The sequence below is a fragment of the Mobula birostris genome, chromosome 4 (assembly GCF_030028105.1).
Source record: "Mobula birostris isolate sMobBir1 chromosome 4, sMobBir1.hap1, whole genome shotgun sequence".
NCBI lineage: Eukaryota > Metazoa > Chordata > Chondrichthyes > Myliobatiformes > Myliobatidae > Mobula > Mobula birostris.
This window is the reverse complement of record NC_092373.1, coordinates 200,190,897-200,211,965: the sequence shown is the minus strand read 5'-3', so window position 1 is coordinate 200,211,965 and position 21,069 is coordinate 200,190,897. Positions and strand designations below refer to the sequence as shown.

The window sequence follows — 21,069 nt, the reverse complement described above, 5'->3', positions numbered from 1 at the left end:
ATTTGGCTAAGGTGTATGTAAACTTCTGACTTCAACTATATCTCCACCCCGTCACCAAGTAGTACAGTACTACTTGGATTGATAGTTTAACAATGCAAAATGGGTATACTATATGTGTTAAAGCAGCATATTTGACATGAAGACAAAGAATGCTAACAATGTTCAGTAGTTCAGGCAGTGACAATGGAGAGAGAATTGGGACTGAGTATTGTATATTGGTATATTATTGTCACATGTACCAAGATACACTGATGATCTCACCTTGTCCCTCAACACCACCTATTTGGTCAAGAAAGCCCAGCTACATCACCTCCACATCCTTTCCTCCAACCCTATTCTAAACAACTTATACAGGAGCCCCATTGAGAAAGTCCTGACTAGCTGCATCACAGTCTGGTACAGGAATTGTAAGGTTTCTGACTGCAAGACCCTACAAAGGTTTGTGAAGACTGCTGAGAGGATCATCGGGGTCTCTCTTCCACTTATCCGAGATATTTATCTGGAGCATTGTGTATGCAGGGCCCTTAGCATTGTTGAGGATCTCTCCCATCCATCCAACAATCTCTTTGACACCCTACCAGGAAGTACCAGAGCAATGGGACAAGGACTGTTAGAATGGGAATCAGCTTCTTCCCCCAGGCTGTGAGACTACTGAACTCCCTGCCAGCACTGAGGTATCATCACATATGAAGTGCCAGTAATGTTATACTGCTTACTTTTTAACTTGAATCATATTATTTGTTAATTTATTTGTGGTAATATTACTTTATGTGTTGTGAGTTATTGGTACTGTAGTGTGCACCTTGGAGCAGAGGAATGTTGCTTTGTTTGGCGGTATACATGTGTACGGTTGGTTGACAATAAACTGAACTTGAAAATTAGACCTAAAATAGCAAAGACAAGGCCATTGAAACCTCAAACAATTGGAATTGGAAAGGGAAAAGCTCTTTTTTTTTGTGCGCATACACAGTAAATCCAAGAAACACAGTAGAATCATTGAAAGACTCCACCCAACAGGACAAACAACCAGTGTGCAAAAGACAACAAACTGCAAATACAAAAGTGAAAATAATAATAATAGTAATAATAAGCAACAAATATCAAGAACATGAGATGAAGAGTCCTTGCAAGTGAGTCCATAAGTTGTGGGAACAGTTCAGCGCTAGGGCTAATGAAGTTGAATGAAATTATCCCCTCTGGTTCAAGAGCCTGATGGTTGATGGATAATAACTGTTCCTGAACCTGGTGGTATGGAGTCCTGAAGCTCCTGTACCTTCTACCTGATGGCAAGAGCGAAAAGGGAGCATAGACTGGGTGGTGGGGGTTCCTTGATGATGGATGCTGGTTTCCTGTGACAGCACTCCTTGCACATGTGCTCGATGGTTGGGAGAGCTTTACCCATGATGGAGGGAGCTTTACCTGTGATGGACTGGGCTGTATCTGTTCATGGGCATTGGCATTTCCATTCCAGGCTATGATGCAACCAGTCAATATACTCTCAACCAGATGGCATGAACATCGCTTTCTCGAACTTCTGGTAATGCCCCCCCCACCTCACCATTCTCCATTCGCTTTTCCCTCTCTCACCGTATCTCCTTACCTGCCCATCACCTCCCTCTGGTACTCCTCCTCCTTTTCTTTCTCTTCTGTGGGCAAAAATGCCTTGAGAGAGGTCAATGGAGAATGGCCATACTGGTTCACGCTGACAGGAAGGTGACAGTAACTCAAATAACCATGTGTTACAACAGTGGTGTGCAGAAGAGCATCTCTGAATGCACAACAGTTGAACTTGAAGTGGATGGGCTACAGCAGCAGAAGGTCACATTGGGTTCCACTCCTGTACCAAATGAAGTGGCTACCAGGTGTATTGAAGCTGGAGAGAATGGGGATAGGTGGAGTGAATGGAATGCCTATGAGGGTACGGGGACTTTAGATGTGAACTCTTGTTTCTCTCTCAGCTGACCCAACCTGACCTGCTGAGTGTTCTCAGCATTTTCTGTTCTTTCAGATTCTGAGCATTTATTGTTGGACTTGTGGACAGAATTTGATACTAAGCCACAAAAGGTGATGGGGAGTAGCAGATTTACACGCTGAATAAGATCATTTGGAGATTAACCTTGTGTGTTTTATTTTTCCTTGAAGGCATGGCCACAAAGATATTTACTCCCTCACATTGTCGGATGGATGTAAGAGTTAAATAAATTCAATTCAAAGTCAGGCAAATTTCAGCCTGGTGACCGAGGCGACTCACTCAAAGCTCATCAAAGGAAATTGACTGTTCTGCCCAATCTAGATGTTAGAAGCTGAATTGCCATGGTAGACCAAACTGAAACAGATTATTAGTTGTTAAGCACTTTGAGACACCTTAAGGCTCTTAAAGAACCATGTGCCCAGTCAACCTCACAATCTACCTCAAGGGTGCAGAAGAGATTTACAAGGATGCTGCCTGGGTCAGAGAGCATGTCTTATGAAGATAGGTTGAACAAGCAAGGATTTTTCTTCCTGGAACAAAGGAGAATGAGAGGTGACTTGACAGAGATGTACAAGATGATAAGGGGCATAGATCCAGAGTACAGCTAGAGACTTTTCCCGGGGGTGGAAATGGCTAATACAAAGGGGCATAATTTCATGGTGGGGAGATGTGAAAGGTATGTTTTTAACACAGAGAGTGATGAATGTGTGGAAAGCTCAGCCCAGGATGGTGGTAAAGGTGGATACGTTAGGGATATTTAAAAAATCTTAGATAGGCACATGGATGGTAGAAAAATGGAGGGCAATGAGGGAGAGAGTGTTCGATCGATCTAGACTATATTACAACATTGTGGTCAAGGGGCCTGTACTGTGCTGTCATGTTCTATGTACTGCACTTCCTCAGTAGCTTGTATACTTTATTCTGCATTCTGTTATTGTTTTACCTTGTACTACCTCGATGTACTGTGGAATGAATTGATCGATAAGAACAGAGTGCAGAACAAGCTTTTCATTGTTCCTTGCTACAAATAATAAATGAATTCCAGTTCCAATTCCAATTTCATATTACATTCTCTGCTAAGATCAGGCATCTGAAACGTGAAAGACAACAGATGTTGTGTGGGATGTTACGTTGAAATTGATGTGAGGCCTAACTTGCAGAATTGTGTCCTGTTCTGGTCACCTACCTACAGGAACATTATCAATAACATTGAAATAGTACACAGCAACTTCACAGGGACGTTAATGGGACTTGATGACCTGAGTTATAGGGAAAGATTGACTTTAATCCCTGGAGAGTAGAAGAATGAGGGGAGATTTGATAGAGATACATGAAATTATGAGGGGTATAGATAGGGTAAATGCAAACAGGCTTTTTCCACTGAAGTTGGGTGAGACTAGAACTAGCGGTCATGGGTTAAGGGTGAAAAGTGAAATGTTTCAGAGGAACATGAAGTGGAACTCCTTCACCCAGAGGATGGTGTGCATGTGGAACAAGCAGAAGTGGTGGACATGGGTTTGATTTCAATGTGTAAAAGAAGCCTGGGTGGGAGGCATATGGAAGGCTATGGCCCAGGCACAGTTTGATGGGACTAGGCAGAATAGTCAATTCAGCAGGGACTAGATGGGCTGAAGAGCCTGGTTCTGTGCTGTAGTGTTCAATGACTGTATTTAAGGGGAAACTGAGGGGCAAAGTCTTCATTCATAGGGTGGTGTGAGTGTGGTGGATGTGGGCTTGATTTCAACATTTATGAGAGGTTTGGTTAAGTACTTGGATGGGTGGATGTGAAGGGCTACGGTCCAGGTGTGGGTTGATGGTACTAGGCAGAATCATTGCTCAGCTTTTCTGTGCTGTAGTGCTCTATGACTATGTTAAGACACACAGAAAACTCTGGAAAAAAAAACTAAAGCAGATTATAGACAACCAGTGAATCTTTATTCAGAAAGCAAGTACAACAAGGAGACCTGTTACACCCATTCGATTCCTGACAATCAAATATGGAACAGTGCAAAAGGGTAAAACATTTACACAGCTAAAAACCTCCAGTATCTGAAAACCACATCCTGTTCGGTCCTCAGAGCCACTGCTGAAATATTTCACATTTCACCCTTAACCCATGATCTTCATTCACTAATGTTTCCATACAAAAGGAGCATGGAGAACTGAATGACTATTTGGTATTCCCTTGAGCATATATTTCACTTAGAGATATGGCACAGAACAGGCCCTTCCGGCCCACCGAGCTGCGCCGCCCACCTATTTAACCCTGGCCTAATCACGGGACAATTGACAATGACCAATGTGCGAGGAAACAGGAGCACACGGAGGAAACCCACGTGCACACAGGAAGAACACACAAGTTGTCTTACAGAGGGCATCAGAATAATCAAGTACAAAATCACCTCAACCTGTAGGTGGGTCTACAAGGATTAATGAACACAGTATTAATAATAGTAGCATATGAACAGCACTACTGTTGTACTCTGCTGTGGAAAAAGCTTTGGCCTTTAACGTAAGAGGGTCAGAGTATAGAACATCAGTGGGATCACACATGGAGTAATGCCTAAACGCAAGACATTCTGCAGATACTGGAAATCTAACATGCACAAAATGATGGAGGAACTCAGCAGGCCAGGCAGCTTCTATGGAGAGGAATAATGAGTCGGTGATTTGGGCTGAGACCCTTCATCAGGAGTAATGCAGATGCTTTTGTTTTACTTCCTTAGGGATGGATGCACTTGCTTAGAATGTTCAGAGAAAGCTCAATGGTTTGACTTCCTCAGATGAAGGGTTATCTCTAGAGTTTAATAGAAAGAGAGGTGATCTTGTTGAGATTTGTCTCGACAGGGTAAACGCTGTGAATTATAAACACAAGAGATTCTGCAGATGCTGGCTATCATGAACAACACACACAAAATGTCGGAGGAACTCAGCTGGTCAGGCAGCGTCTACGGAGGGGAATAGGTAGTTGATGTCTTGAGCTGAGCCCATTCATCGGGATTGGAATGGAAGGGGGTAGAAGCCAGAATAAGGTGGGGAGAGGGGAAGGAGCACAAGCTGGTGGTGATAAGCGAGGGGGAAAGTGGGTGGGGGGTGAGGGGGTGAAACAAGAAGCAGGGAGGTGATAAGTGAAACCAGGTTAGGAAGAAGGTGGGGAAGGGGGAATAAACGAAGGAGCAGAGAGGGGAGTGGTGGAAGAGGTAACAGGCTGAAGGAGGAATCTAATAGGAGAGGACAGTAGACCATGGAAGAAATGGAAACCAGAGGGAGGTGGTGGGCAGGTGAGAAGAAGACAAGGAGTGTGAAGGTGAGAGGGTGGGAGAGGAAGAGGTAGATGGATGGAAGAGAGAAAGGAACAAAAAAACTATTTCTATTGTGTGTAGGAATAATGAAGTGTCTTGGCTCGAAATGTTCATTACTTATTCCTTCTCAGATGCTGCCTGACTTGCCGAGTTCCTCCAGAATTTTATGCCTGTTGCTGTTAATGCTTTGAAGATGTTTTGTCTCATGGGAAGATGTAGAACGTGGGAACACTACTCTGGAATAAGGTGCCACCCATTTTAAGCAGTGAGGAAAAGGAATTACTAAACTAAGGGTTGTGGAACATTGTAGCTTTCTATCCCACCGCGCTGTGGAGGATGAGACATTGAATATATTCAAGGTTGATGTGGATGGATTATTTATCTACAGTGGTGGATTGAGAGCAATAGGGGAACTGGTAGCAATGTAGACTTGTGGCTCAGGTCAGAAGATCCACGATGGGATTGAGTGGAAGGGCAGGCTGGAAGGACTGAATGGCCTCCTCCTACTCTTATTTCTTGAGTTCCCTAACATTCCCAATTTGAGGAACATTCCCAAATTGATCATTCCAATGAAGGAGATACATGTAAGACCAGGGCAAGAACACTGGCAGTCGACATTCGGGCCAGTCCAGGTAAAGGGTCTCCACCCAAAATGTTGACTGTCCATATCCCTCCACATTTCAGCCTGAAATGTTGACTGTACTCAGCCTTACCTGCTGACTTCCTCCAGCATTTTGTGTTTGATATTTATTGGCAATTCCTAATTGGCTGCAAACAATAGGTTGTTGGGCTATTAGAGTAGGAGTGAAGAGTCAATCATACAGGTACAACTGGACTCATATGCATGCCACTCTGGCTAGATATTCTTTTTGAAGCTGATACTTTTTATGACAATCTGGTAGCTTCTCCAGGCTACGAATGCCCAATTTATGTACCGCCCAGGCATACGGATGAGTGTTTGGGAGACTGGGGAATGGATTTCCTGGTAACTAGGAGGGCTGCTGGCATCTTCTGCCATGTGGGAACTCTGTTTGTGGCTACATTTCAGACTTGTGAGCTGTGCAGGTTACAAATAGTTCACAGGAACAGAACCCTGTTGTAACCCAGTGAAGGCCGGTATTTTAATTTAAGTTCCCCAGCTGAAATTATGGGGATTCAAACTCAAGTCTACAGATCGACGATCCACACCTCCAGATATCAGTCCGGTTCAGCATAACCACTGTCATACTAAACATGGGGAAGGTTGTCATCTCTAGCTAGCAAAAGCAAACATTTGGAAAGGAAGATTAAAGGGATGGGGGAGGAAACAATAGGCATTCGAGTAATTATTCCAGTAGGTAGCAAGCAGATTGAGTCCTTTTACAATTTAGTTGGTACTTAACTGTGGAACTTAAACTATCCATGATAAGGACCCTGTGCAGGATCGGGATAATCTGCTGAGGGTTGTAAACTCAGCCAGCTCTATCATGGGCACTCGCCTCCCCAGCATCAAGACCATCTTCAAAAGGCAATGCTTCGAAAAAGGTGGCATCCATCGTTAAGGACCCCCACCACCCAGGAGATGCCCTCTTTTCATTGCTGGCATCAAGGAGGAGGAACAGGAGCTTGAAGACACACACTCAATGTTTTAGAAGCAGCTTCTTCCCCTCTGCCATCAGATTTCTGAACCTGTGAACACGACCTCAATATTCCTCATTCGCATGATTTAAAAAAAAATTATAACTTTGTTACGCCTGCACTGTACTGCTGCCACAAAACAACACATTTCACAACCTATGTAAACGACAATAAACCTGATTCTGATAGGGTGAAAAGTGGTTAGCGCAATGCTTTACAGCACAAGCTGTAAGATCGGGTTTCGATTCCTGCCACTGTCTGTAAGGACTTTGTACATTCTCCGTGACCAAGTGGGTTTCCTCTGGGTGCTCTGGTTTCCTCCCAATTTCCAAATACATACAGGTTGGGGTTGGTGAGTTGTAAGAAGCGTGGCAACACCTGAGGGCTGCCGCCAGCACATCCTCAGACACAAACGATGCATTTCCCTGTATGTTTTAATGTACATGTGACAAGTAAAGCTAATTGTTAAAAATAAAACCCGACAGTAAACAGAAGCAGTCTGCCAGCACATGCCCGTGACATGGCCACCTATTCACATTCCAGCCTATCCAGTCAGCACTGGCTGGCTACTCCACAAACAGTAACACACACAAAATGCTGCAGGAACTCAGAAAGCCAGGCAGCATCCACGGAGAGTAACACCGAGAGCCAAGGGAAAGATTAGTTGGACATTCCGGGCTGAGACCCTTCATGGTCCACGCACAGATCTGACCTCGCACTTGGTCCACACGCACACATTTGTGGAACAAGCAGAAGGCGAAGGTGGAAAGGTTGACCTGCATTTATGTAGTACCTTTGACAACCTCTGCAAAGACAGGGTTCAGGACAAAGTTCCATCTACCTCATCCATCAGGCGTTTGAACTAAAGGGGATAACTCCACTCGACCTCACTTGCCCCATCATTGAAATGTTGCCACAACCTATGGACTCACTTTCAAGGACTCGTCATCTCATGTTCTTGATATTTATTGCTTATGTATTTATTATTATTATTTCTTTATTTTTGTATTTGCATAGTTTGTTGTCTTTTGTACACTGGTTAAATGCCTAAGATGGTGCAATCTTTCATTGATTCTGTTATGGTTATCATTCTACGGATTTATTGAGTATGCCCACAAGAAAATGAATCTCAGGGTTGAATATGGTGACGTGTACGTATTTTAATAATAAATTTACTTTGAACTTTGGTGTGATCAGACTCCTTAAAAAGATTCCAGGCCATCTCAGAAAAAGGTATCACCAGTGAAGACTCAACATTAAATTGAACTTTGGAAAACAATGCGGCAATTTATCTAAAAAAAATTTGTTTTTGGTGACACAGGAGACTGCAGACGCTGGAATCTGGAGCAACATGCACAGTGCTGGAGGAACTCAGCAGGGTGAACAGTCAACGTTTTGGGCTGAGACTCAAGAAGGGAAGACACTTCATTACCTGCCAGATCTTTGTCCACACTTTCCCTCCACCTCTTTATACTCCCCTCCTTCTTTCAGTCCAGATGACCTGAAATATCAACTGCCCATTTCCCTCCTTAGATACTGTATGACTTGCTGAGTTCCTTCAGCACTTTGTGTGGATAAAATTTCCTGTAAACAGGGATAGCTAGTCAGGAGAGATAAAGATCAGCTTTATCTGCCACATGCACATCGAAACATACAATGAAATGTGTTGTTTACTTTAATGACTAACTCAGTCTGAGGATGTGCTGGGAACAGCCTGCAAGTGGTGCAATGCTCCCAGCACCAACATAGCATGTTCACAACTCACTGACCCTAACCCCTATGTCTTTGGAATGTGGGAAGAAACTGGAGCACCCGGAGGAAACGTACGCCGTAATGGTGAGACCATACTGTACAAACTCTTTACAGACAGCAGCAGGAATTGAACCCTGATCGCTGACGCTGTATTCATCTGTTTACTTATTATTGAGATACAGTCCTTCCAGCCCTTCAAGCCATTCCGTCAGCAACCCCCGATTTAACCCTAGCCTGATCACAGGACAATTTACAATGACCAATTAACCTACTAACCGGCACGTCTTTGGACTGTGGGAGGAAATCGGAGCACAGGGAGAACATATGAACTCCTTATAGGCAGTGGCGTGAATTGAACCTGGGTCACTAGTACTGTAGAGCGCTATGCTATCATGCCACAGGAACAGAAACTCTGACCAATCTTCCCCGTTCCTTGGCTCTTGGGGTTGAGAGATCAGGGATCGACAAGCTTCAGACCCAGAACTACCTCCTACACCACACCAGGGAGTCCCAGTAAGCTCAAGAGGTACAGTATGCTTCGAGTGGCCATCAAAAGAGAAATTGTCTAAAGGACATGGCATTCTGTGTAGTTTTAAGAACAACAAGTCCAATTATTTTGCATGCTTTTAATTGCATGGAATTTATTGGCTATGAGCTACATAAAATCAAATTAAGGAACATAGACAGTGTTGAGAACAGAGTGGGCCTATCAGCATCTAAAGGAGAAGAGAGGGTTTCATGTAATTTCTTAAAGCAATTAATAGGTTAGAAATATTAACCTCAGATTTGTTAAGATGCTGATACACTTGCTATGTTTCCATTGGCCGTGCCTTTAATTTTAACCTGCTTTTTGGACTCCCTCTGGCAATATTTTAGAACAGCATATCTGTGTCACCAAAGACATGAACATACAAACGTTTGTAGAAACAACTCCAAACAAAATGTGGTTTGCAGATATCCTGTGGACAAAATAGGTTGCAGAACCTCCATCAACTCGGCAAATTGTAGGCGATCTTTGAGAGAAATGAGTGGCAATTTTGGGCACCCCTCACTTGGCTTGCTTCAGGGTCTGACCCCAGGTCCAAAGCTCCTCGATTACCTGTCGACAAAGATGATAAGTGTTCAATCAAAATCAGGTTTAGTATCATTGGCATACAGTACGTTGTAAAATTTCTTGTTTTGCGATAGCAGTACACTGCAATGGAGCACCACTACAGCAGCCTGAAGTGTGCGTCTTCAGGCTCCTGTAGTGGTGCTCCACTGGTTAGCACAGTGCTGTCTGGAAGGAGTTTGTACGTTTTCCCTGTGATCGTGTGGGTTTTCTCTGGGAGCTTCGGTTTCCATCCACAGTCTGAAGACGTACTGGTTGAAAGGTTATTTGGTCATTGTAAACTGACCTGTAATTAGATTCCTAGTGCACATGCGCCGGTCGTGCATGCAGCCTGGTACAGCCGTCCCGATCTATTCTTTTACTTTCTTCTTACTTTTTAATTTACGTTATTTTTTGTATTTTTTTCTCACGGTAACACGTCGAAGCTGCACCCCCTCTAATATGCTGGTAGAGAGAGTTTTATTTGGGTTTTCTTTAGCGCTGGAAATGGTTACATCCCGACACGCGGGACAGAAGCAAGGTCGCATTGTGTATTCCACGGACAAATTCCGGTCGACTTACGAACAGAGCGGCAGACACCCCTGCTGAAATCCAGAGGAAAACACACAGAGGGGGATTACAAAGCCGAGGAAAGAGGACCGGGTCGAGACAAGAGAGACTTTTGGAGAAGAGGAGTTCGGTGGGTAATACCATTCTGGCTGACCGGAAGTGCACTGAGAGCGGTAATCATAAAGGAATTGGGTGCTTACTGATCTGGTTAACAACGGATGGTGCAACCCGGGTATATTACAATCGAGGAACGTGTTTGCAGACTGGATATTGAACTTTTTACTGTTGGACTTCAGCCACATTCCACCGTGATACAACACTTGGCGGCACGGGTGGTCGTTCCTGCCTGTGGCCATTGAATGTGCAGCTCCTCCCATGGAGGGTCAGACACCCTGAGCCAATAGACTGGTCCTGGACTTATTTTCCATCTGGCATAGTTTTGCATTTTGTTGTTTGATTGTGGGGGTTTTTGTATTGCTATATTTACGCTCTATTCTTGGTTGGTGCGGCTGTAACGAAACCAAATTTCCCTCGGGATTAATAAAGTATATCTATCTATCTATCTACCTATTAAAGATTAAAGTCTGTCATGAGCCTTCTGGCCCATCAGGCCGGTGCTTATGCTGGTTTCCGTGGCGTGAAGCGACTGAGAGTATGAGACTCCCCCCCCCGGTACCCATTCTCAGCTGGACAGACTGCAGCATTGTGTGGTTAAGTGCCTTGCTCAAGGACACACACGCTGCCTCGGCTGAGGCTCGAACCCACAACCTTCAGACCTGTGCTAGTCCAACGCCCTAACCACTTGGCCACGTGCCACACTTGTCCTGTAATTAGACTAGGGTTACATTAGGGGTTGCTGGGTGGAGTCCCTCAAGGGGCTGGAAGGGCCGATTCTGAGCTGCATCTCAATAAGTAAATAAAAATAAATAAAAACATTGAGTGTGTGTCTTCAGGCTTCCGTTCCTCCTCCCTGATGGTAGCAGTGAGAAGTGGGAATGTGCTGAATTCCTGAATGATGGATGTCACCCTTTGAGGGCGATTTCTGCACTGGGGAGTTAACGCCCATGATGGAGCTGACTGAGTTTGCAACCCTCTGCAGCCCCACAGCAATAAACGTGGTGAAGAGTACCTGGGTGAGGTGAACAGGAAAGGCAACCTTCTCTTGGCGGAGAGTTGCTAACTTGCGGTTAGAGGGAAACTGAGCTGAAATTATTTTAGCAGATGAGTAGTGGTGGTCTAGGACACTGCCTGAGAGGGTGGTAGAGGCAGAAATTCTTCTTTATTTATTGATTGAGAAACATCATGGAATACGCCCTTCGAGCCATGTGAGCCACAACAGCCCATCAACCTCCGATTTAACCCCAGCTTAATTACAGGTCGACTGATAATGACCAACTAAACTACCAGTATGTCTTTGGACTGTGGGAGGAAACCAGGGCACCCGGACCATGCATTCACAGGGAGAACACACAGACGCCTTACAGACAGCGACAGGAACCGAACCCGGGTCGCTGGTACTGTAAAGCATTGTGTTAAACACCACGCTTACCGTGCCCACCCCTTCAGCAGGATGAGCACTTGAGGAAATAGAGTCATACAGCACAGAAACAGACCCCGCGACCCAACTCTTCCATTCCCAATGTGTTTCCCAGTAACAGACCCATCTGACTGCATTTGGCCCGTGGCCCTCTAAACCTCCCCTATCCATGTAATTATCTAGATGGCCTTTAAATATTGCTAATGTGTCTGCCTTCACCTCCATTTCTGGCAGCTCATTCCAAATAAGCACTATCTTTTGTGTGAAAAAGCTGCCACCAAAGTCCCTTTCAAATCTCTCGCCTCTGGTCTTAAACCTGTGCCCTCTTGTTTTTAGCACCATCTCTTTGGGAAAAAGGCGACATGCTTTCACCCTGTCTATGTCTCATTATTAAGGACGATGATTTGCTCTGACTGTGCTCTGCCATTCAATCATGGCTGATTATTCTTTCCCCTCCTCTGCCCCACTCCCCGACCTTCTGCCCGTAACCTCTGATGCCCTGGCCAATCAAGAACCTATCAACCTCTGCCTTAAATACACCGAATAACCTGGCCTCCACAGCTGCCTGTGATAACAAATTCCACAAATTTACTACCTTCTGGTGGAAATTTCTCTGCACCTCCATTTTAAATGGACACCCCTCTATCCTGAGGCTGTGCCCTCTTGTCCTAGACTCCCTCATCATGGGGAACATCCTTTCCACATCTACTCTGACTAGGCTTTTCAATATTTGAAAGGTTTCAACGAGATTCCTCCTCATCCTTCTAAATTCCAGTGAGTATAGACCCAGAGCCGTCAAACGTTTCTCTTTGATAAGCCTTTCATTCCTGGAATCATCCTTAAGAACCTCCTCTGAACCCTCTCTAAAGCCAGCACAAATTTTCTTAGATGAGGAGCCCAAAACTGTTCATAATACTCAAGGTGTGGCCTCACCAGTGCCTTATAAAGTCTCAGCAATACATCCTTACTCTTGTATTCTAGACCTCTTGAAATGAATGCTAACATTGGATTTGCCTTCCTCACCACCAACTCAACCTGCAAGTTAACCTTTAGGGTGTTTTGCACATGGACTCCCAAGTTCCATTGCATCACCGAGTTATGGATTTTCTCGCTGTTCAGAAAATGGTCTGCACATTTATTTCTACTACCAAGGTGCATGACCATGCATTTTTCAGCTTTTCCACTTTCTTGCCCATTCTCCTAATCTGTCCTTCTGCAGCCTACCTGTTTCCTCAACACTACCTGCCCCTCCACCAATCTTCATATAATCTGCAAACTTGGCAACAAACCTATTTATTCCATCACCTGAATCATTGACATACAATGATTTATAATCTTATAAAATGGTAGAGACATATAATCTTATACATTTCTATCAGGTCACCCGTCAATCTCCTACATTCCAGGGAATAAAGTCCTAGTTTATACAACTTCTCCTTGTAACTCAGGCCCCCAAGTCCAGGAAACATCCTGATAAATCTTTTCTAGACATAACATAACATCTTTGCTAGACATACAACAAAGGACTTAGAATAGTACAGCAGAGTACAGGCCATTCAGCCAATGAATTTGTGCTAACCTTTTAACCTACTCTGAGATCAATCTAACCTTTCCCCCCTACATAGCCCTCTATTTTTCTATCATCCATGTGCCTATCTAAGAGCTTCTTAAATATCCCTTCTCTGAATCCTCTCACTATCACGTCCCTCTCCTCAATGTTTACAGACGAGGAGTATTTATTTTAAAGGGTTGCTCCTCGTGACCACACATGAACCAAATAGGAGGATGATAACTGGACAAATGCCCGAACCCGGTGTGCTTAGGCAGGCTTGGGAACCAAACAATGACGAGCTAAAACATAGAACACGAGCCACTACAGCACAGTATAGGCCATGATGTTGTGCCAGCCCTTCAACCTGCTCTAAGATCAATCTAACCCTCCCGCGTATTCCTCCATTTCTCCTTCACACTAACACACAATGTTCTGAAGATATTCCCTTCAGCTATTAAAGGCCCAAAGTATTGTTGAGGATCCCTACCGCCCCTCCATAATCTCTTTGGCCCACTACAGTCAGGAAGGAGGTACGGAACCAGGACTAGGTAACAGCTTCTTCCCTCAGGCTGTGACATTAATGAATAACCTGCCACCACTGAGGTCTTGTCAATGTTTACCGTTTACCTGTGCTGCACACTACATATATTTTGAATTATATTTTATGAGCTTATCTGTGGTAATATTTTGCTTTATGTGCTGTGTGTGATACATGTTTTGTGGGTACACAGTTGTTCGGTCAAATGTTGTTTCATTTGGTTGTATATATGTCAAAGTCAAAATACATTAATTAAAAAAGTACATATACTACATACAACCTTGAGATTCGTCTCACTACAGGCATCATAAAGCAAAGAAACCCAAAAGAACCAATTAAAAAAGACAAAGAAGCACCCAATGTACAGAGAGAAAAAACAAATCTTCAGTAATTTTCTTTGATTTGTTTGCCATCGGCTAGTCTTCACTGACCTTCACCGGTGCCATTTTAAACCGGTCAAACGACAACAAAATTGAACTTGAGATTCTTACTTAAAGGCTGATGTTACTCACTTTTTGATCTTCAAGTCGGAATGAGCTTTTTATAAAGTTCTGAAACTTCTGTATGGTCTTCGGTAAGTGCTGCCCCTGCAAACCAGTAGCAACCAGGGTCAGTGCTGACCACAACATCATGAAGAGAGTCTGCACAACAGTCATAGGAGCTATATATCACCTGGAACAGGTAGCCCTGGGGAAAATGGGGGAATGGGAGGCAGCAGCCAGAAGGACAAACAATCGAGGCAGGTTGGTATGAAAATGGAACGGCAGACAGAAAGAGACAGGGTGATTTGGGAAAAGAGCATGAATGGGTAAAGAAGGGGGCAAGCAGGAAAAGAGGAGTATGACTGGGAGTAAGGTGGGGAGTAAGTGAGTGGGGAAAAAAGGGGCACAAAAGAGAAAGTAAGCAGGAAAAAGGAGATGAGATTTAACCAATTTCCCCCGGGCCGGGCTCAATAAAATATGACTATGACTACGACTATGACTATGAGCAAGAAAAGGGGTGCAAGTGGGGGAAAGAAGAAGGAAAGTGAGAGAAAAGGGAAATAAAACGTAAAGTCGGAGAGCTGGGCAGTATCTGAAGGGGAAGAAACATTTGACGCTTCAGGTCCTGTCTCCTGGGCAGAACTGATAGTCCCAGAACCAAATCTGCAACCGTTTTTCTCTCTCCACAGATACCGCTTGGTGTGCTGAGTGTTACAAATTTCCAGCATCCGCAAGATCTTTTTTAAAATTTTTTATTTTCATCACATTTTGCTTTGACTTTACCACCCAGAGGAAACACCTGATCTCAATTTAAATCTGTTATCACCTCCTTCCCAAAAAATACAGGCCTTGGATTTCCTCCCAACAATTCTTGACTCACAGAGCACTACAAGCATAGAAACGAGCCCTTTGGCCCTTTTAGTACATGCTGGCCTCGTCTTCTGCCTAGTCCCATCGACCTGCACAACCAAACATCTCTTGAATGTGCATCTACCACTTCCACTGGCTGTTTGTTCCACACTCTCACCACCCTCTGAGTGAAAAAGTTCCCTCTTAGATTCCCCTTAAACACTTCATCTTTCACCCCTAATCCTCTGACCTCTAATTCAAGTCTCACCCATCCTGAAGGAAAAGCCTGCTTGTATATTTATTCTATCTACACCCCTTATAATTTTATATACCTCTGTAAGATCTCCCTCATTCTCTTGAGGTTCAGGCAATAAAGTTCGAATCTATTAAATCTTTCACTCGAACTTAGGTCTTCAAGCCCCGGCAACATCCTTGCAGGTCAGGCAGGGTTCTGGGCAAAGACCCTTCATCGGAATGGAAAGGAAGAGGGCAGAGGCTAGAATAAAAAAGTTCGGGAGGGAAAGGAGCTGACAGGTGACAAGTGGATGAAGGTGAGGAGGGAAGGGAAAGCCAGGAGGGTGCGAAAGGGGGTAAAGGGGATTAATGTCAGAAGCTGGGAGACGATAGAGGAGTCTAAAAGACCATGAAAGGAGGCAGGGAGCCAATGGGAAGAAGGTGAAGGTGATGGACAGGTCACGAGGGTAACGGGACCACAGGGATAAGGGAAAATAGGAGGGGAGGAAGAAGAGAGGGGAGTGGGCACATGCTGTTAAGGTAAATGAATGTTCATGCAATCAGGTTGGAGACTACCAAGATGGAATAGGGGGGGGGGGGAAACTCCTCAAATCTACATGTAACTTCATCGTGATAGTGGAAGAGGCTGTCTGTAGGTGTACAGCCTCATCAAGACACCAGGAACTAACAGCATTTTTGAGTAACACAGATAGTTACCTTTTCAACCAAGGCCTTCATTTTCGTTTTAATGTCGTCTATAGCGACTGCAGTCTTGGAGGTTTTCGATGGTTTTGAATTGTCTCCTAGATTTTTGGTTTTCACAGGAGTCTGCCAAAAAAAGTAAATAGCATCAGCCTCAGCCAATCAGGATTTAAGTACAATTCCAAGTAAATTCTTTCCTCTCCCTTTCCGCCATCATAGTATAACAGAGCAATAGTGCGCATGTCCTTAAAATCCATCACCAAATACCAAACACTTAGAAAAATAGAGGGCTATGGGTAAGTCTAGTAAATTCTAAGGTAGGGACATGTTTGGCACAACTTTGTGGGCCAAAGGGCCTGTATTGTGCTGTAGGTTTTCTAGGGTTCTATGTTTCAAATGTAGAATAAAACAGAGGAGACAATCCTAATGCTCACAACAGCATGAACAATTAACTCTTTCCCACTGCTATCAGGCTCCTGAACCAACTGAAAAAGTATGACACCACCTCAGACTATATAGTCACGTGCAAAAGTCTTACACACAGAGATAAGTACAGCAGAGAAACAGGCCTTTCAGCCCATCTAGTCAATGCTGGCACCAATTACACCCATCCACTTGCACTGGGACCAAAGCTTCCATACCCCTACTATCCTTGCACCTATCTAAACTTCTCTTAAACATTGAAATCGAGCTCACATGCACCACTTGTGCTGGCAGCTCATTCCACACTCTCACAACCCTCTGAGTGAAAAAGTTTCCCCTCACCTTTTCCTTAAACTTCTCACCTTTCACCCTTAACCCATGACCTCTGGTTGCACTCCCACCCAACCTCAGTGGAAAAAGCCTACTTACATTTACTCTGTCTAAACCCTCATAATTTTGTATACCTCTATCAAATTTCCTCTCAATCTTCTACGTTCTAAAGAATACAGTCCTAACCTATTCAATCTTTCCTTATAATTCAGGTCCTCCAGACAAGGCAATATCCTTGTAAATTTTCTCCGTACTCTTTCAACGTTATTTACATCCTTCCTGTAGGTAGGAGACCAAAACTGCACACAACACTCCAAATTAGGCCTCACGAATGTCTTATACAACTTCAACATAACATCCCATATTCTGTACTTAGTACATTGATTTATGATGGCCAATGTGCCAAAAGCTTTCTTTACAACCCTATCTTCCTGTGACTCCACTTTCAACTAATTATGGACCTGTATTTCCAGACCCTTTGATTCTACCACACTCCTCAGTGCCCAACCATTCACTGTGTAAGACCTACCCTGGTTGGTCTACCAAAGTGCAAAACTTCACACTTGTTTGCATTAAATTCCACCTACCATTTTCAGTCCATTTTTTCAGCTGATGCAGATCTCTCTGCAAGCCACAATAGCCTTCCTCACTGTTCACTACACCCTAACTCTTAGTGTCATCCACAGATTTGCTGATCCAGTTAATCACATTATCATCCAGACCATTGATATAGAGCAAGGACCCAGCACTGATTCCTGTGGCATACCACTAGTCACAGGCCTCCATTCAGAGAGGCAACCCTCTAATACCACTCTCTGGCTTTTCCCACCAAGCAATGTCTTATCCAAATTACTACCTCATCCTGAATGTCCAATGACTGAACCTTTTTGACTAGCATGTGTCAAATGCCTTACTAAAGTCTATGTAGACAACATCCACTGCCTTGCCTTCATCCACATTCCTGGTAACTTCCTTGAAAACTCTCTAAGATTGGTTAGACATGACCTACCACGCACAAAGTCATGCTGATTATCTCTATCCAGTCCATGTCAATCCAAATACTCATATATCCAGTCGCTTAGAATACCTTCCAATAACTTTCCCACAACTGATGTCAGACTCACGGGCCTATAATTTCCAGGTTTACCTTTAGAGCCTTTCTTAAACAGCGGAACAACATCGGCTATCCTCCAGTCATCTGGTACTTCTCCTGTCGCTATGATTATTTAAATATCTCTGCTAGAGCCCTGGCAGTTTCTGCGTTTGCCTTCCATAGGGTCCGAGGGAACACCTTGAAAGACCCTAGGGGCTTATCCACCCTGATTTGCTACCTCAGGGTAGCAAACACTTCCTCCTCTGTAATCTGTACAGGGTCCATGAAGTTGATGCTGCCTTGCCTCACTTCTATAGACCCTGTGTTCGTTTCCTGAGTAAATACAGATGAAAAGAATTCATTTAAGATCTCCCCCATCTGTTGCGGCTCCACACATGCATTACCATTATGGTCTTCAAGAGGATCAACTTTGTCCCTTGCAATCCTTTTACTCTTAATATTTCTGTAGACATCCCTAGGATTCTCCTTCACCTTGTCTGCTAGTGCAACTTCATGCCTTTTAAGTCCATTTAAGTCTCTTGTGTTTCTGATACTCCATAAGCACCTCATTCGTTCCTATCTGCCTATACCTGCTATGCTCCTCTTTTTATCTCTTAACCAGTGGCTTAATACCTCTTGAAAACTAAGGTTCCCTACAGTTGTTATCGTTACCTTTTATTCTAACAGGCACATAAAAGCTCTGCACTCCCAAAATTTTGTTTTTGAGGGCCTCCTACTTACCAAGTACACAATGCCAGAAAACAACCTGTTCCAATTCACACTTGCCACATCATTTCTGATACCATCAAAACCAGCCTGTCTCCAGTATAGAATCTCAACCTGTGGACCAGACCTTTGTTTTTCCATATTTACTTTGAAACTAAAGGCATTGTGGTCTCTGGATGCAAATTGTTCCCCTACACGAACTTCTTTTACCTGTCCTGTCTCATCCCTAAAGCAGATCCAGTATCACACGCTCTTTCATTGAAACTTCTACATATTGATGAAGTAAACTTTCCTGAACACATTTGACAAGCTCTATTCCATCTATTCCTTTTACAGTATGGGATTCACAGTCAATACGTTGAAAGCTAAAATCACCTACGATAGTAACCTTGTTTCTTGCAACAGTCTCTCACCTCTTTACAAATTTGTCCCTGTAAAGCCCGAGGGCTGTTTGGTGATCTGTAACATAGCCCATTAATGTGGTCATATAGATACATATAAAACAAGGGAGCCTAAGATTTTTGCACAGTACTGTAGTAATTTTATGTATTGCACTGTACCGCTGCCGCAAAAAAAACAAATTCCATGACATATGTGAGTAATTATAAACCTGATTCTGATATGGGTCTCTATTGTGGACTGAGAGTGGGAAGGGGGAAGGGAGAGGGGGATCATGGTTGGGAAAAGGGGAAGGGAGAGGGGAGGGAGTGGGAAGCACCTGAGAGACATTTTGTAATGATCAATAAAACAATTGTTATTATTCCTTTCTGCATCTTGCAGAGCATCAGGTGGAAACCTTGCCATTTCTTTAGCATTTTGTCTGTTTTTTATGAGGCCACGATGCTAGCTTGACACTCAACCTAGCACGGATGGGAAGCGTGCATGGAGCTGGCTAGATTCAAACCCAGGACCACTTGCCTTGAAGTCCAGTGTTGATGCCACTACACCACCGGCCGGCAATAAACCAATTGTATGGAATCAAATTACCTTTCTTGGAGTCTCATTGCTGAGCATGTCTGCATCCATGCCAATAATCCCCAACCCCATCCCCTGGCACACCTTTTCTGCCACCTGTCTCACAATCCTGTGGTGCTCCACCCTCACCATTCCCAACATCCTTTGCTCATGCCAGGTTTACAAACTCGTAAACACGAAACCTGCTGAGTTCCTCCAGCGTGTTGTGAGTGTAGATTTACAGACTCGCTCTCTGCTCCATGTTGACAAACACAGTACAATGCAAAAGTCCTGGACTCCCTGGCTATATATACACTGTATGTGTAATATTTCTCTGACGATTTTGCACAATTTGGCCTTTTGAAAATTAAAGTGCACAACATCCATCGATTCTCCTGTCTATCCTGTGTGTTGTTTCTTCAAAGAATTCCAACAGATTTGTCTGGCAAAATTCTCCCTTAAGGAAATCATGCTGACTACGGCCTATGGTGCACCCTCCCAGTATCACAAACACCACAAGCCCTCTAAGTAGAATGGTCTTCACTAATCAGACTATTGACTACAGAAGTTGGAATGTTATGTTGAAGTTGTATAAGGATTTGGGGTATTCTGTGTATTTGGAAATTTGTTTTTATTTTTGTGGCACAGGTACAGTGCAATACATAAAATTATTATAGTACAGTGCAAAACACTAGCTACAGTTAGTTATGTGTGCCTAAGAATTTTGCACAGTAATGTAGATTAATTTGTAAGGATTAATGCAAGAGATTCTGCTAAGATCCAGAGCAACACACACAAAATGCTGGGGGGACTCAACAAGTCAGGCAGCATCTATGGAGAGTCAGTATTTCGAGCTGAGACCCTTCATCAGGCTGAGAAAGGTAGGGGACAGAAGTCAGAATAAGAAGGTGAGGAGAGGGGAAGAAGTACAAACTGGCAGATAATAGGTGAGATCAGCTGAGTGGGAAGGTGGGTAGGTAGCGAAGGGGGATTAAGTAAGAAGCTGGGTGTCACAACCACGGATTCAGCAGCGCAGCAGATTTGGCAATTGCCCTTGTGAATATGCACGTGTCAGCTAATTATTATTTCATTGTGATAGTATTTAACTCCACTCATTCTGTCATGGTATTTGTCAAAACTTGGACATAGCTACACTTCGTTATCTGCATTCCGCCTTGCCTAAGAAATTGGACGGTTGAGTCAACTGACTCTGAAGACTAGCGGTATTCGTTTTATTCTTAGTTGTTCTTTTCAGCCGCAGTGTAGGCTTCATTTTCCATTTGAGTGTTTTAGTCAACGGCCCTGTTTGGCCGAGCGTTTATTGTTTTCTTTTTCCCTTTAACATT

General features: G+C 43.8%; 1 protein-coding gene across 1 annotated transcript in view; it reads right to left on the bottom strand.

Annotated features, from left to right (window-relative positions):
* Positions 1-3,898: 3,898 nt before the first annotated feature.
* Positions 3,899-21,069, bottom strand: part of npm1b (nucleophosmin 1b) — a 114,330-nt gene continuing 97,159 nt past the window's right edge. The window contains exons 8-10 of the mRNA XM_072256760.1: positions 16,213-16,323; positions 14,443-14,517; positions 3,899-9,742 (exon numbers count right to left, since the gene is read on the bottom strand). Coding sequence (XP_072112861.1) covers positions 9,692-9,742; positions 14,443-14,517; positions 16,213-16,323 — 237 coding nt within the window. The 3' untranslated portion in view covers positions 3,899-9,691. The remainder of the gene's footprint in view (positions 9,743-14,442; positions 14,518-16,212; positions 16,324-21,069) is intronic.